Here is a 17,512-nt window from a genome sequence, read left to right on the forward strand (position 1 = left end):
ACAGAATAAAAGTTGCAATATAGTTTTTTTTTTTTTTTTTCTTATAACAGATGCAATGCAATTATGTAGTAGCACGGTGCACTTATAGGGAGAAACTATAAAGAGAAAGAAATAGAGCCACTAAAATTACTCAAGCAAACTTTCACCCAAAAGGATGTCAACCTCACCATAAATCTTCTCTAAATAAACTATATATATATATATATTAATAATAAAAAATAAAAAAAAAATGAAAAATAAAAAAAAACACCCTTACCATAAAGACTCACCTAAACCTACAATAGGCCAAAGAGTCAAAGACTCATTTATTTTGCTGCCTCAACTGTGAGTGGTGTTATTGTTTAGAAGAAGTTTTAGGGTTTACAAATTTGAATTCGATAAAATAAAGAGTCATACTAACGAGTGTCCTAAGGGCACTTATTAATAATTTATTTTAGGCAAGTTTTTATATTATTTTTATGGGGAAAAAAAAAACAATCAAAATATTAATTACATTTTTTTTTATTTTTCATAAAAATTTTCTTTAAATAGATTATTAACCAGTGCCCTAAAGGCACTCGTTAGCATTTTCCTAAAATAAAAGATGAACGTAGAAGCAAAAAAGCAGCCTCATGGAAACAATATTGGTGCCGATTCAAAAATCTGATAGTGAGAATTAAATTTGAAGGAGTTGAATTTGTAGTGTTTGACTGAGATGAAGGGAGAAACAGATGAGCAAGAGATACCAATAGGGTTGCGTTAGGTTTAGAGTTTGAAGGCAGATTTATAAAGTTAAAAACCAAATAATAAATAGTAATGATGTGGAAAATTATAAAGACTTCAAAGCTTAATATATATATATATATATAATAGATTATTTCAATATTGGTTTATCAAAAAAAAAAAAAAATCTATATGAGCTTAAATAAAATAAATAAAAACCAACGAAGCGGTCCAGCGGTGTTGCTAAAGATTCTTATAATCTTAAGCCACATGGAATGTTTGCGACAGCAATACGAAGAACCTGTCATAAAGAGCCATATCCTTCCCACTTTAAATAGGCACAAGCACAACCAACCATTCATGATTTACTCAACGGCCGGCAAGCATATCCAAATCTCGATTTAAAGAGCTGCACGGAACAAATGAACAAAAATTACTCATACACCCTCATAATTCACCTCGAGATTTTTTATAGTGGTTGGGTCAAAATTTTTTATTAGTTCTCTTATTGTGTAGAAAGTTTCCTGCAGTGATTTCACTATTTTTCATGAAAAATATATAGAGAACAACAGCACAGTGCAGTTTATCTCATTGTTATTGATTCCGTTCCGTTCTGGCCGGAACGGCCGGAATTTTTCGTACCGGTATGCAAACCGGTACCGGAATACCCCACGTTTCACCTCGGGTCAAATTCCGGCCCGTTCCGGGCCATTCCGGTCATTCCGGTCAATTCCGGCCAATTCCGGCCGAGATGCAAATTCCGGCCGGTACTGGATTTGGCCTATTATTAAAAAAAAGAAAAAAAAAAAGAAAAAGAAAAAAAGAGAGAGTAAAGGTCCAATAGGTGATGGTAGTTCTTGGGAGTTCTTTTGATGATGAATTTGATCCTTCTCTCATGGATGATGATGAGAAGGATGAGTAAATCTTGTATTTTTTGATATTTAGTTATTGTCTTGTAAATCTTTTTATTGTGTGATGTTAAATTGATGTTATATTGATGTTTAAGACTTAAGAGTTAAGACTAAATGATTTGTATTATTTGATATTTAGTTATTTATTTATTAGAATTGACAATTTTATGTTCAACAAAAATATATATAAATTATTTTTTAAGAACTCCGAAACACCCTGAAACGGTACGCCGAAATCGGCCGGTACCGAAATAAAATAACATTAACATACTAAATTCTAATATAAAGCGACAATATTTATATTCTACACAATAAATTTACAATAGGTTAAAAAATGGACGAAAAAATTTCTGGCTTGAACCTATTAGTTCAAGCCTCCACTCTATGAGCTAAGTTTTAAAAAATTCTCTCACTAAAAACTATAACACTTATATATTATGTCAAATCATAATTTGTATCAAACGCAAATAGCTGAATAAACATAACATTTCTCAGTTTTTTTTTGGCGTAAATGCACTTTTAGTCCCTACGTTTTGACTTTTTTCCATTTTAGTAAAATAAAACAGAATTAAAAATCAAAATTCAAAACCTTACCCAAAATAAAAACATGTGTTCTTCTGTTAATCATGTTATTCCCAGCAAACCTTGCCCACAAATTTAAAAAATCAATATTTTTTGTTCCCAGCAAACCTTGCCCAGCAAACGCAGCCAAACTCTCTCTTCTCTCATGGCTGAAAATCCAAGCACGAAGATCCAATCCATCTTCTCTCATGGCTGAAATTCCAAGCACGAAGATTGGATCCCTCTCTCGCTTCTCTCATCTCAAACCCAAGCTCTCTCTCTTCTTTCTTGGCCGATCTATGTTATGATTGAAAACCCACGGCCTTCATCCTCTCTAAATCCATGGCTGAAGACCCATGGCGGAAACCCCATGGTTGAAGACCCATGGTTGAAACCCACCTTAACCGAAATCTCATCTTCTCTCTCTAAACCCAAATCGATAGTGGCTGACAGAAATCTCATATCATCTTCTCTAAATCCATGGCTAAAGACCCATGGCTGAAATCCCATGGTTGAAGACCCATGGCTGAAACCCACCTTGGCCGAAACCACCTTGGCCGAAATCTCATCTTCTCTCTCTCTCTAAACCCAGATCAGTAGTGGAGCCTAATGCCATGATGGTCACCGTGTTTGATCTGTGTGGTGGCGTTTGAGATCGGAATGATGGCTTTTGAGATTGTACGTTTGGTTCGGGTTTGATTCTCACTGTGGCTGTGACTGTAGTGTTTGGCCGTGGGTGTGGTTTTGGTGATGGGTTTTTGGCTGTGGATGGTGATGGGTTTTTGTTCTGTGTTTGGGGTTTGGTGTATTATATAAATGAGGATCTGCTTATTTGTTTGGGAGAGGGAAAATAGTATAAATGAGGATCTGCTTATTTCTGGGCAAGCTTTGCTGGGAAGAACATGCTTAAGAGAAGAACACATGTTTTTATTCTGGGCAAGGTTTGAATTTTGATTTTTAATTCTGTTTTTATTTTTTTTATTTAGTTAAAATTAATAAATTAATTTTTTAAATTTATATGCTGACGTGTAAGTGCTACAGTAAATTTTTATTATTATTTTATTGATTCCGTCAGTTTCCCTGTTAATTGGTGATGGAATGGGGCCTGAAGGACTAAAATAAAAGGCGTAAATTGGTTTTTGGAACTAAAAGTGGAAAAAATAAAATGTACGGACTAAAATGGAAAAAAGTCAAAACGTAGGGACTAAAAGTGCATTTACGCCTTTTTTTTTTCTTTTTTTTCTTTTTTTTTATGACTATAAACTTTCTAATTCAGCCGACTTAAGCCTGCCGCCATTAAAAAAAATAATTATTAAAAAAACTGTACCTTTCGAGGCTTAAAGTTTAAACTTTAAGACCGAAACCACAAGAAAAGATTACGGACCCATATCCTATAGACCTAATTTTTTTTCAACCACTAAGTCACAATCAGAAATTCGGAATGCTGCACTAATAAATAAGCACGAAAAAAGTATCAAATAAAAGATGAGTTTTTAAGGACCAACAAGTCACAATCGGAAGGCAGCACGAATAATAAATTAACACGAATAAGCTATTCATTCATCAAATAAATGACTAATTTCAATACGCTTTCTGTAGTCAAAAGCTAGCATGCTTGGCTTAATTGCCATCGATGTGATCGTTAATCCACTAAAAATGTTTCATTATTAAACCTTCGTCATTGCACACGCACTGCAGTTGAATATATCTCAAAGTGTAGGTCATTTTGAATACTGAATAGTAGGACAAAATGGACTTTTGCCATTATCAGGAAAATTAAATAGATTTATACTTCTTTTTCAAACTAATTAGAAAAATGTTCCTCTTTTAAAACTCGATTTGTAATAAATTAAGTTAGCGCCTATAGTGGCGTTTTAAGGAGCTTATAATGACTTTTTTAAGACCTGTAGTGACATTTTTAACTCGATCTCAATGAAATCGAGTTATAAGAAAAAAAATTGCCTATAACTCGATTTCATTGAAGTCTAGTTAAAAAACGTCACTATAGGTCTTAAAAACGTTACTATAGGCTTATTAAAACGCTACTATAGGGCTTCAAAATTTTTTTTTTTCTAACTCGATTTATCATAAATCGAGTTTTAAAAGAGTGGCATTTTCCTACTTAGTTTGAGAAATTGGGTATAAAGCTATTTAATTTGCCCGAAAAGGGCAAAAGCCCATTTTGTCCCTGAATAGTACTACTATAGTTTGGATCACTCTTTCAAAAATATAATATAGGATAAATTATTAAAAATGGTCAAAGTTTAAATCTTATTTTAGATTAGGTATTAGGTTTTTAATTTGTTAAATAAAATTTTAAAATTATGAAACAATTTTCAACTTGAATTATCTGTCCATCTCCACTATTCGTTTTTATTATTTCGAACAAAAAAAAAAAAGACAAGAAAATAAAGAAATCCTTGAAAAAAAAATGATTTCACCTAAATAACCAATTTTAATTTTCTGATAATTATTTCTTTTTTCCCTCTATTACCTCAATTCAATAGCTACAACTACAAAAGTTAAACCCTTTTGTGGTTATACTCTGATTATGTAATGTATTATAAATCAGGTTTAAAACACTATTATTATTTTCGTGTGTTTTCTAATAAGTATTACTATTTATTAAAAAAAATAGCTACGAAATTGATATATGAATAAATTTTAAGTGAAATGCAAAGTTAATATTTAAATAATTTCATGTGTTTCTCTTCTTTGTTGCTATCCAAAATAGCAAATGATTAAAGGAGACGAGCAGAAGTTTTAAAATGAAACAATTTCATAAGTTTTTTTAGACATTAATTAAAATATTAAGAATCATGAATTTAATATTTAAAAATGGTATAAATTCTAGATATATTTTATGCAATTGTAACAATCACATAAGGATTATAAAGATTAAATAGTCTGACTTTTCGCCTATATCCATAAGTAAAGTCAAGGAGAAATTTTCACTTAAAAAATAAGAAGGTTACAAAGGTGTCACAAAGGTATTCTCACAAAAACCAAACCTCAAATACACTTAACTTAAAGAGCTCACTCTCTCTCACCAAGAATAAAACATGAAAAAAAATATCTCTTTTATTTTACTATTCTGCAAAACACACAAATGAAAGAACTCATATATTCCTCTATATATAATTAGCATAGTTGGATAGGGTATCATGTTTGCCACAAAGAAAGATATGGTCGGGAAAGAAATATAATTCTTTAAAGAGTCATAGCTTTACTAGTATCTCCTTATGTTTACAATAGAAAAATTTAATATTCAAATTCTCCCTCTCCAATATCAGTATATATCGAATTATATATATATATATATATAAAAGATAGATAGACAAATAATAATGGAACACAATTCTATGCTCACTTGAATTTGACTAAGACAAGCGACCAACAACAGGGAGCAGCTTGTGTCCAATACTAGTGATCATTGGACACGTTGCGATGCGGACACATGTTCAAAATTGGACATGTGTCCAAATCCTAACGGGTCCAATGACCTTTGGACATGTGTCCACATCGCAACGGGTCCAGTGGCCACTAACCACTGGACAGATGCCTTACCCCCCAACAATATATATAGAGAGTATGACTTAATCAGACCGGATAGTTTACTCATGGTATCAATATCCTATTCAATATCTTACTTGACACGTGTTTATAGTTTTTCCTAAATTTGAAGCAGGCAGAGAAAGCAAACAAACCAAGCGGCAACCTTTGTGTGTGTGTGTGTGTGAGAGAGAGAGAGATGGAAAGGCAACGAATGAGACCTCTCCGGTTGGTGCTAGTTCCATGTCCATTCCAAGGTCACATAAACCCAATGCTTCAATTGGGAACTATCCTCCATTCCAAGGGCTTTTCAATCACAGTTGCTCACACCCAATTCAACTCTCCACACCCTTCAGCTCACCCTGATTTCAGCTTTCTTCCCTTACCTGATACCTTACCTGACCACAACAGCTCAACTGGTGATTTAGTAGCTTTTGTTTGGGAACTTAATGTGAATTATAAAGCTCGTTTCCATGAATGCTTGGCTCAAGTGATGGAGCAACAGGGGCTTGAAGATCGAATCGCCTGCGTCATCTACGACGAGGTCATGTGCTTCTCTGAAGCGGTGGCTATGGAGTTGAAGCTTCCAAGCATTGTCTTACGCACTGCTAGCGCTGCTACTTTTCTTGCGCGTACAAGCATTCTCCAACTCAAGGCAGAAGGCTATATTCCCTTCCCAGGTATCTATATATGTATGATATTTTCCCTTAATATGGAAACTAACATACATGGTTTATAGAGAAAAAAGAAATCATTCCACCAATCAAATCCTCTTACATGTTTCCTTATAAAGTAACCAAATATAAAATGAAAAAAAATGAACCACATGTTTCACTACAATTAGTGAAGTATAGAGGGAAACACCAAGTATGGAACAAACACTTTTCATTCATTTTTCTCTATACACATAATCATGAGGGAATCAAATATTAGACCTTTGCAATTAGTAATGACTGCTGATGGATTAGTAGTAATTTGTTAATTACTACTGATTAATGTATGCCAGGGGGGGGGAGAGAGAGAGAGAGAGAGAGAAGAGGTGGTTAATTAAACAAGTGATTAATGAATGATTTTGAGGTCACTCTCAAGAGATTCCTTAGTAATTGGAGATTACAGTAGCATGTTGAGATTTCTCATAGCAAAAGTTGTCCAAATAATAAATTTAACTCACAAAAAAAATATATATCTTATCAAATACTCTGTAATAAGAGCCATCACATTTTATATAGAATACACAGCAGAGTTCTCACTAAAAGAGGAGTTTTATTTATACTTAGTACACACTTTACCCCACACATCACTCTTGCTTTCTTATTTCAGTTTTACTTACTAAATAGTAACATGCAAAATACACACCCATTTGACGATACAAAATGCATAAAACACAAACTACCAACATGCAAACTAACTAAAAAGCAATATGCAAAATGCTTCGGAAACAAATCACCGGCCTATTGCTAGAATCGATGATAACTCTTACATAGTACACTCATTTGAGAGATTATTTAGGTATCTTAATTAAAAGCCTTTAGGTTACACGCCAAAAAAAAAAAAAGGAAAAAGAGAGAGATTTATTTTAGAGTATATGTCATGTAATATGGACATACATAATCTTGAGAAAGGAATAAACATCTTCTTATCACAAGGGCGAACGGAAAATAAGATAACATACCCACGGAAATGAAAAAACTTTTTGCTTATGTTATGTACATTTATTTTCCTAATAGTAAATGATTGATTCAATATAATCAATTCTTCTAGAACCACACTATTTATCACAATTTTTTATATAACTTGATGTCATTTGCAACTATAATTGGTAAAATATTACTTAATTCCATCTGTACTCATCATCTTTTTATTTTATCACTCACAGTCGCACTTGTTTGAGTTGTGGCAATACCATAGACTTTATTTGGATTTTTGGATCTAAGTAATCTGTAATTCTCTACATCTATGGATTTCAGAATCAATGTCACAGGATCTAATTCCGGAGCTTTACCCACTCAGGTTCAAGGATCTACCCTTCTCCGTTTTTGTAACATTAGAGGACCTTGTGCAACAATTGAGTACATGTACCAACATTAGAACATCTTCGGCCATCATTTGGAATACAATTGACAGCCTTGAAAAATCAACATTAGCAAAAATCCAACAACAATGTCAAGTTCCAATCTTCCCTGTAGGCCCTTTGCATGAGATTGCCTCGGCCTCCTCTAGTAGCTTATTGGAGGAGGATAGTAGTTGCTTGGCATGGCTTGATAAGCAAAGTTATAACTCAGTCATTTATGTAAGTTTCGGAAGCGTAGCATTCGTGGACATGAAAGAGCTAGCTGAGATTGCGTGGGGACTAGCAAACAGCCAACAACCTTTCTTGTGGGTGGTTCGACCGGGCTCAATTCGTGGTTCTGAATTGATTGAGGTATTACCCAAAGGTTTTAAAGAAACAATTGGGGAGAGAGGTTACATTGTGAAATGGGCACCCCAAAAGGAAGTTTTGGCACATGACGCAGTGGGCGGGTTTTTTAGCCATTGCGGTTGGAACTCTACATTGGAAAGTATTTGTGGAGGAATTCCAATGATATGCAGACCATGTTTTAGTGATCAGAGGGTAAACGCAAGATATATAAGCCAGGTTTGGATGGTAGGCTTGGAATTGGAGAATGAGTTGCAGAGAAGGGAGATAGAGAGAGCTATAAGAAGGCTAATGGTGGAGAAAGAAGGCAAGGAGATGAAGGAAAGGGCCAAGATTTTGAAGGAGAAAGTTGAACTTAGTATTGGGGAAGGGGGTTCTTCTAAAAATTCCTTGAATGAGCTAATAGAGATTATCATGTCATTTTAATGGCATAGAAGAATTTTATCAAATCTAAGGGGTTTTTATTTTATATTTTTATTTTTATTTTAAAGTCTGAGGGATCATGCTTCATATCATATGTATGGATGTCCACAAAAAAAAAATAATAATAAATAATAATAATAATAATAATAATAATAATAATAATCTTTTATTTATATTTGTCTACATTTGAAGTGGTCCCCCACCCCCCCCCCCCCCCCCCCCCCCGGTCCTCTCTCAAAGAAACGCCCTATTTTTTTTTTTTGTTTCACATCTATAATTTATTATACAATATTGTGATGACAAAATTTTTCCTATTAATTGCTTTCATAAGAAAACATGAAGCAAAAATGGGCCAAGCATATAAAGTTACTTGGAAAATTTAATAGTTTGTGATGATTTACTCTCCTTTTATACTCACACAACATAAATGTATAGGACTATAAACAAGTTGAGCTAAGTATTAAAAATTCAAAATTGTTAATTTTTTTTTTTTTTTTTAACAGAAGCTAAGTTCAAGCCCATTAACAAACTAGATTACATATCCAAACTTTGTTTAATTTCTTATCAAGTAAGCTAGAGCTTATTAACAAGCTATCTAATTAACTTAATCTTTTCCCATACAAAATAAACATCACAACTAAATCTTTTTATCCATTTACAAATCTCTACCAATAAGTAATAATTAAATTATAGCTAAAATTGTATTATTTTAGTTAATTAAATATAAATATTTAGTTTATGAACATTAAATTATTAGATTCATCAACTTTATAGTGTTAAAAATTATATATAATTTTTATTGCAAAATGTATTGTCCACTAATATATGACAAATAATAAATTGATATATTATGAATTTTCAAACATACACAATCCAATACCAAGATAAGTATGTTTTTATGCTTGTATACATATAAATATATAATACTACATAATACATAAATCAAACATCATAATTGCGAGCTTGTTCAGTAACACATTATTATATTTAAATTTGACTTATTTAACCGTAGAGCCTAAATTTAGACTTGAACTTGACTCCTTACTAAACTCTGTTTGTTTTGCTGAAAAACCTTCTGTAAAAATAGCTTTCCACATTTTCCAGTGTTTAGTAGCGCGCATGCGCGCACACACACACAAAAAAAAAAAATGGTCAACAAAAAACTATATTTAGTCAACAAAAAACCCTAATAAAAATAAGACTTATTTTCTATAGGTTGTTTTCTAAAAAAAAAAAAATTGGAAAACAATCTCTCTCTCACAGTAAACTTTCTCATTTTTTCTCTCTTCCTTTTACTTTTTCACTCCTTATTGTCACTAACTCTTACCTCTCTCTCTCTCTCTCTCTCTCTCTCTCTTCCCCTTTATAATATAGTTCACTAATTAGATTTTTTTTCCCTTCACTGATCGGTCAATAGCTCTGACTTGCAAAGGAGAACAGATTTGCAGCGACAATTATTTCATTCTTCTCTGCCAAAACCTCAATTCTTTGCTTTGAATTTCAAGCTTGATTTTCTTTTTTTTCTCTAATAAATTTTCTGTTTGATGGATTCTAGGTAGAAGTTACTTCTTTTTTGCACATAAAAGTGTAAAAAAAAGTTATAAAAAATAAATAAATAAGAAGAAGAAAGATTGAACGAAGTAAAAGACGAAAATTTTAAACATAGTGCCTATATGGCTCTAAATTGCTTTTACATAGGACAATCTTTATAGTAAATTAATAATATTGTTATATAATGAATGATAATTGTTTAGAAGAATTTGACAACTAATTTTGATTGTATTTATTGTCAAAATTTTAGTATGAAAACCAAATTCATTCTTCTTTTTTTATATATTAATTATATTAGTTTGTTTATATAATACGCATGTTTTAAATTATACAAGAAATATATAATAAAAAAAATGCATACCAAACACCAGAAAAAATTATTAAGCTCATCTTCAAGGTTGTTATCAAACACCAGAAAATTGAGAAAGTATACTATGTTTCAATAATACCAACTCAATATCTGTTTTGATATTTCCTACCCAATAAATGAGTGACAGACTACTCCAATAAATGATTAATTTATCTTCCCGATATTATATAAGATTGTGATTAATTTATTAAAGTAGTCTTATGTGATTTTTTGAAACAAGTGTTGCTCATTTATTGGGTAAGAAATACTAAAACAGATGCTGAGTTAGTATTACCGAAACATAATATACTTTCTCCAGAAAATGAGATAATTTTCTAAAAAATGCTTTTTGAAAAATGAATCATTATCCAAAAAATGGTAATAACAAACAGAGAGTAAATAAACAAGTTTTTTTTTTTCTCTAACTAAATCCAAATTGTCATAAACACCTTAATTCATTTATTATAAGCCTAGCAATGAAATGTTGGGTGGGCTCGTATCTGATCTAGACGTCCAAGTCCATGATCAGTCTTCGGGAAAACCCACAATAGTTCGCGAATATGGGAGAAGTTCGTAAAATCAATGTTGCGAAACCTCTTCTCCCGAAAGTACTAGAATGGTGCTCAGATTACTTTTAAATACCCAACCTATCCCACTGAATTCCTTCAAACCATTGAGAAACAACAGCGATTCCAAGCAGCTCTCTCGTAAACTAGACAATACGATACCCAATCACCTACGTAACATCAATACTCTCGAACGAGAATGTCGATCATCCCAAGCTTTTTTGGTGGCCAACGAAGCAGTTTTCCATTTGCTTCTTCACTTTCAGCTTCTTTCCCTGAATTTTCTCGGGAAAATTATGCTTTTGTCAACACCAAAATCGACTGGAAAGAGACCCCAGAAGCCCACGTTTTCCAGGCTGATCTTCCGGGGCTTAAGAAGGAGGAAGTGAAGGTTGAGATTGAAGATGACAGGGTGCTACAGATAAGCGGAGAGAGGAATGTGGAGAAGGAAGAGAAGAACGACAAGTGGCATAGAGTGGAGCGCAGTAGCGGCAAGTTCTTGAGGAAGTTCAGGCTGCCTGAGAATGCTAAGATGGATCACGTAAAGGCTTGTATGGAGAATGGTGTTCTCACTGTAACTGTTCCTAAGGTGGAGGTGAAGAAGCCTGATGTCAAAACTATTGAAATTTCTGGTTAAATTACTAATCCGTGTGCAAGTAGATCAGACAAGTATGTACGTCCATTTGTTTAAGGTCAATTGTAAGAAGCTTCTCTGTTTGTAATAAATAATAGAAAGAATAACATTTCTTCTTTTTTTTTTTTTCTTTTTTTAAGTAAAAATCATGAAACTGTGAACTTCTGTAATTTGGTTTTGTAAACAGAGTCATGTTGGCTTCAATGTGATTTTCTAAATTTCGAATACAGACTTTTTGCAGAACAATTGGTTCTCACAGTTGCATGCTGCTTATTTTAGTGGGGCTCATTTAAGATAAAGAAATTTCTCAAATGTAAGCCTCAATCCTATTAAAAATCCCCTATGTTCCAATCAGTTATCATCCTATATTTTGACCTTCTGTAAATTGATATGTTGTCAATAATTAGCAACAAGTCTAACTACTACTAATTTTAAAAGCAGTTTCAGAATGAACGGTATTATAGCATATTCATATTTATATTATCAAAAACAAGAAGATAAGAGTAATAAATAAATAAATAATTAGAATCATGCATATAAGCAAACAAGAATACTTCATCACTTCTCTTTTTGTTAGGACAACATCGCTGAAATTAGACAAATGAAACACACTTGGCACTAGGGTAGTACTACAATTAATAAGAAATGGCCTAATGAATCTTACATATACGATCAACACTCAAGCTGAAGCTAAATGAATCAGAATTAGCTTTGATTTTTTCCACTTGTCCTGAAAACCCGGCAAGGAAGAAGGTGCGAAGGTACATATTATTCAATTGTCAACATGATAACATTTTTAAGTGTTACTAGTGACTGAAACAGAGCAAAATGGAAGAGACTATAATTTTATACTGCCCGTTCCTATCCAATCAAACTGTTGACAATACTATAGCTTCCCTTTGACAAGGAATCAAACTTATTTATAAACTTCAAAGTTGCCGCCTATCATCAGCTGTTTATGGAGAATTAAAAATGCCTCAACAGTTTCAATTCCTTGTAACACAAGCCTTCTATTGCGTCTCAAGGAAACTAAAACCCCAATTAAAGAGTCTACATATGTATATAAAATGACTTAAGTTGACAATGAAATATGAAGTACTAACATTTCCCAAAGGACTAAGATTGAAGTCAAAATTTCCCAATGCTAGCAATCTAATTCTTCCTCAGAGAGAAAAACACAGAGAGAAGGAAGAGCAAAGGCAGAGACACCAAAGAATAGTGCTGGTTCCATGTCCATTCCAAGGCCACATAAATCCGATGCTTCAATTGGGCTCAATTCTTCATTCCAAGGGATTCTCCATCACAATCGCTCACACCCAATTCAACTTTCCCAACACATTAAACCACCCTAATGTCAATTTCCTACCCATTGTTGATGGCTTCTCCAATTGTAATGTCTCCTCTGTGAATTTTATAGATGTAATATCTGGTTTCAATAGCAACTGCAAAGCTCCACTTCAGGAGTTAATGGCTCAGATGATGGAAGCAAAAGAGTATCAAGATGAGATTACCTGCATCATATATGATGAATGCATGTATTTTGCAGAAGCAGTTGCAAACCATCTCAAGCTTCCAAGCGTCATCTTGAGCACAAGCAGTGCTACCAATGCTTTAAGTTTCCACACAATTCTTCAGCTCCTAAAGGACAGCCACATTTCTATACAAGGTACTTAACGGTTAACTCAGCAAAACAAATTTACAACTAAAGCATTGTTGTCATAATTGTAACGACTAATGATTTCATCCATCTGAATTTTAACAAGTAGGTATCAGATTATTGATAAATTGATAATCCAAGATAACTAAGAGTAATCTTCAGATGCAGATTCAATGTCCCCAGAACTAGTACCAGAGCTTCAACCTCTCAGATTCAAGGATCTACCTATTTCCAATTTCAACAATAGAGAAGACTTATTGCAGCTAATAGCTAAAGCACATGAGACAAGAATGTCTTCAGCCATCATTTTGAACACCATGAACTGCCTTGAACAAACATCACTGGTACATTTCCAGCAACAATGCCAGGTTCCACTCTTCACGATAGGCCCTTTTCACAAGATAGCTCCAGCCGCATCCAGCAGCTTAATGGAAGAGGAAAATAGCTGCATTGCATGGCTTGACGAGCAAATGCGCAACTCCATCATCTATGTAAGCTTAGGGAGTATAGCATCCATGAAGAAGAAAGAGCTAGCAGAAATGGCATGGGGTCTAGCCAACAGCAAGCAACCTTTCCTGTGGGTGGTTAGACCAGATCAAACTGATGGTTCGGAATGGAAAGAGTCACTGCCTGATGGTTTCAAAGAAGCTATTGGAGAAAGGGGTTGCATTGTGAAATGGGCACCTCAAAAGGAAGTGTTGGCGCACAGTGCCGTTGGAGGGTTTTGGAGCCATTGTGGTTGGAATTCAACACTCGAAAGTATCTGTGAAGGTGTCCCAATGATATGCCAGCCATTTTTTGGGGATCAGAGGGTGCATGCAAGGTACTTGAGCCAAGTATGGAAAATAGGTATGGAATGGGAAAACAACTTGGGAAGAGGAGAGATAGAAAGAGCTGTAAGAAAGCTTATGGTGGATAGAGAAGGAGAAGAGATGAGGCAGCGGGCAATGGAGCTGAAGTAAAAGATTGATGATTCTATGAAGAAAGGTGGTTCTTCTTACAATTCTTTAAATGAGTTGGTAGATTATATCCTGTCACTTTAATTTCCTAGTCTGTATGTCCCAATTAGTATCTAATTTCCTAGTTTCTTAGCTAAGTAATAGCATTGGATGTTGGATGATAATTGCGATACCTGTTATCAAGAAAATACATAGATTTGACGAAGTGTTACTATATAAAGAGTTATATGCACGGTAGACAACCAATACAGCTCTAACATAAGCAAGCTAAAACAAGTTTATGAGAAGTATTGGTTATTCCCATGGTTTTTCAAGATAGACACGGCAAACAACCAATACAGCTCCATATAGAGTTCCTTTCTCTGCTGACAAAATTCATGTCAGAATCAATTATGAGATTTTCACATCCATGAACTTATTAAAGGTCATAAAGCTAAACATGCTTCGATGCTATATATCCTCATCTCAATCGGATCTTGATTGGGATATCTCCAATGTCATCAGTAATATTTTAAATTTCGAAGTCTTTTTCTCTAGCTGCAATTTTCGTTGGGTCAATAGAGATTGCAACAATTCAGCTCATGCCGCTGCCAAGCTTTCTCTAAAGGACATCTGAATCTTTCTGTTTTAATAATCTCAGTCTTCCAGAGGTTTTAAAAACCATTTGTGAGGATGACTGCTTTTTTTGTTCTCCTTTTTAAATAAACATTTAAGTTTATCAACCAAAAATAAAAAACCTTAGAGCATTCACACCAGCTCGGTTATAATCTTCTAAAATAGATATACAGTACAAAATTTACACATTTTGAGCAAAAACACACCCACATCAGTGGGTGTAAAAATATCCAAATCTGTTTATATATTTCCACGAGCTACAGTACCCGTGTAAATATACACGGGTACTGTAGCTCGTGTATACATTAAAATAATAGCCAAATTAACTTCCCAGCGCGCCAGAATAACCACCAACCACCAAACCCAGCGCCACCACCAACCACCGCACAGAGAATTAGACCAAAATCAACAGAAAATTAAACCAAAAATAACAGAAAATTAAACCAAAACTCACCGGTAAACCCAACCCAAAAAGAGTACAACCCCACCGGAGCCGGATTTGCTACCAGTGTTGTCGCTCGATCCGCCAGATCTTCCATTTCTGTCGTCGGTTGGGGGTGGGAGGCGAAGGTTGGGGGTGGGAGTAAGATACTAAAACAGATGCTGAGTTAGTATTACCGAAACATAATATACTTTCTCCAGAAAATGAGATAATTTTCTAAAAAATGCTTTTTGAAAAATGAATCATTATCCAAAAAATGGTAATAACAAACAGAGAGTAAATAAACAAGTTTTTTTTTTCTCTAACTAAATCCAAATTGTCATAAACACCTTAATTCATTTATTATAAGCCTAGCAATGAAATGTTGGGTGGGCTCGTATCTGATCTAGACGTCCAAGTCCATGATCAGTCTTCGGGAAAACCCACAATAGTTCGCGAATATGGGAGAAGTTCGTAAAATCAATGTTGCGAAACCTCTTCTCCCGAAAGTACTAGAATGGTGCTCAGATTACTTTTAAATACCCAACCTATCCCACTGAATTCCTTCAAACCATTGAGAAACAACAGCGATTCCAAGCAGCTCTCTCGTAAACTAGACAATACGATACCCAATCACCTACGTAACATCAATACTCTCGAACGAGAATGTCGATCATCCCAAGCTTTTTTGGTGGCCAACGAAGCAGTTTTCCATTTGCTTCTTCACTTTCAGCTTCTTTCCCTGAATTTTCTCGGAAAATTATGCTTTTGTCAACACCAAAATCGACTGGAAAGAGACCCCAGAAGCCCACGTTTTCCAGGCTGATCTTCCGGGGCTTAAGAAGGAGGAAGTGAAGGTTGAGATTGAAGATGACAGGGTGCTACAGATAAGCGGAGAGAGGAATGTGGAGAAGGAAGAGAAGAACGACAAGTGGCATAGAGTGGAGCGCAGTAGCGGCAAGTTCTTGAGGAAGTTCAGGCTGCCTGAGAATGCTAAGATGGATCACGTAAAGGCTTGTATGGAGAATGGTGTTCTCACTGTAACTGTTCCTAAGGTGGAGGTGAAGAAGCCTGATGTCAAAACTATTGAAATTTCTGGTTAAATTACTAATCCGTGTGCAAGTAGATCAGACAAGTATGTACGTCCATTTGTTTAAGGTCAATTGTAAGAAGCTTCTCTGTTTGTAATAAATAATAGAAAGAATAACATTTCCTTTTTTTTTTTTTCTTTTTTTAAGTAAAAATCATGAAACTGTGAACTTCTGTAATTTGGTTTTGTAAACAGAGTCATGTTGGCTTCCATGTGATTTTCTAAATTTCGAATACAGACTTTTTGCAGAACAATTGGTTCTCACAGTTGCATGCTGCTTATTTTAGTGGGGCTCATTTAAGATAAAGAAATTTCTCAAATGTAAGCCTCAATCCTATTAAAAATCCCTTATGTTCCAATCAGTTATCATCCTATATTTTGACCTTCTGTAAATTGATATGTTGTCAATAATTAGCAACAAGTCTAACTACTACTAATTTTAAAAGCAGTTTCAGAATGAACGGTATTATAGCATATTCATATTTATATTATCAAAAACAAGAAGATAAGAGTAATAAATAAATAAATAATTAGAATCATGCATATAAGCAAACAAGAATACTTCATCACTTCTCTTTTTGTTAGGACATCATCGCTGAAATTAGACAAATGAAACACACTTGGCACTAGGGTAGTACTACAATTAATAAGAAATGGCCTAATGAATCTTACATATACGATCAACACTCAAGCTGAAGCTAAATGAATCAGAATTAGCTTTGATTTTTTCCACTTGTCCTGAAAACCCGGCAAGGAAGAAGGTGCGAAGGTACATATTATTCAATTGTCAACATGATAACATTTTTAAGTGTTACTAGTGACTGAAACAGAGCAAAATGGAAGAGACTATAATTTTATACTGCCCGTTCCTATCCAATCAAACTGTTGACAATACTATAGCTTCCCTTTGACAAGGAATCAAACTTATTTATAAACTTCAAAGTTGCCGCCTATCATCAGCTGTTTATGGAGAATTAAAAATGCCTCAACAGTTTCAATTCCTTGCAACACAAGCCTTCTATTGCGTCTCAAGGAAACTAAAACCCCAATTAAAGAGTCTACATATGTATATAAAATGACTTAAGTTGACAATGAAATATGAAGT

General features: G+C 34.0%; 3 protein-coding genes and 1 pseudogene across 3 annotated transcripts; all 4 read left to right on the forward strand.

Moving 5' to 3' along the window:
- Positions 1-5,804: 5,804 nt before the first annotated feature.
- Positions 5,805-8,699, forward strand: LOC111986254 (UDP-glucose iridoid glucosyltransferase). The gene is made up of 2 exons (XM_024017889.2): positions 5,805-6,406; positions 7,694-8,699. Exons 1-2 carry the CDS (start codon positions 5,926-5,928, stop codon positions 8,566-8,568), a joined length of 1,356 nt encoding a protein of 451 aa, XP_023873657.1. The 5' UTR covers positions 5,805-5,925; the 3' UTR covers positions 8,569-8,699.
- A 2,406-nt stretch (positions 8,700-11,105) lies between these two features.
- LOC136068522 (class I heat shock protein-like) lies at positions 11,106-11,883 on the forward strand. Its single transcript, XM_065775810.1, has one exon. It carries the CDS (start codon positions 11,231-11,233, stop codon positions 11,666-11,668), a length of 438 nt encoding a protein of 145 aa, XP_065631882.1. The 5' UTR covers positions 11,106-11,230; the 3' UTR covers positions 11,669-11,883.
- A 909-nt stretch (positions 11,884-12,792) lies between these two features.
- Positions 12,793-14,385, forward strand: LOC136068511 (UDP-glucose iridoid glucosyltransferase-like; annotated as a pseudogene).
- A 1,473-nt stretch (positions 14,386-15,858) lies between these two features.
- Positions 15,859-16,671, forward strand: LOC111986253 (class I heat shock protein). The gene is given in 2 exon segments (XM_024017888.2): positions 15,859-16,068; positions 16,071-16,671. Coding segments are annotated over 2 exon segments (435 nt in total). The 5' UTR covers positions 15,859-15,983; the 3' UTR covers positions 16,421-16,671.
- The last annotated feature ends 841 nt before the right edge of the window (positions 16,672-17,512 follow it).

The sequence above is a fragment of the Quercus suber genome, unplaced genomic scaffold (assembly GCF_002906115.3).
Source record: "Quercus suber isolate HL8 unplaced genomic scaffold, Cork oak 2.0 scaffold_119, whole genome shotgun sequence".
Taxonomy (NCBI): Eukaryota; Viridiplantae; Streptophyta; class Magnoliopsida; order Fagales; family Fagaceae; genus Quercus; species Quercus suber.

Bases quoted from the DNA above. Each gene is read 5' to 3' on its own strand.
- LOC111986254 (XM_024017889.2), top strand. From the start codon at position 5,926: ATGGAAAGGCAACGAATGAGACCTCTCCGGTTGGTGCTAGTTCCATGT. The intron at 6,407-7,693 runs GTATCTATATAT...TATGGATTTCAG, and splicing joins AGGCTATATTCCCTTCCCAG to AATCAATGTCACAGGATCTA.
- LOC136068522 (XM_065775810.1), top strand. From the start codon at position 11,231: ATGTCGATCATCCCAAGCTTTTTTGGTGGCCAACGAAGCAGTTTTCCA.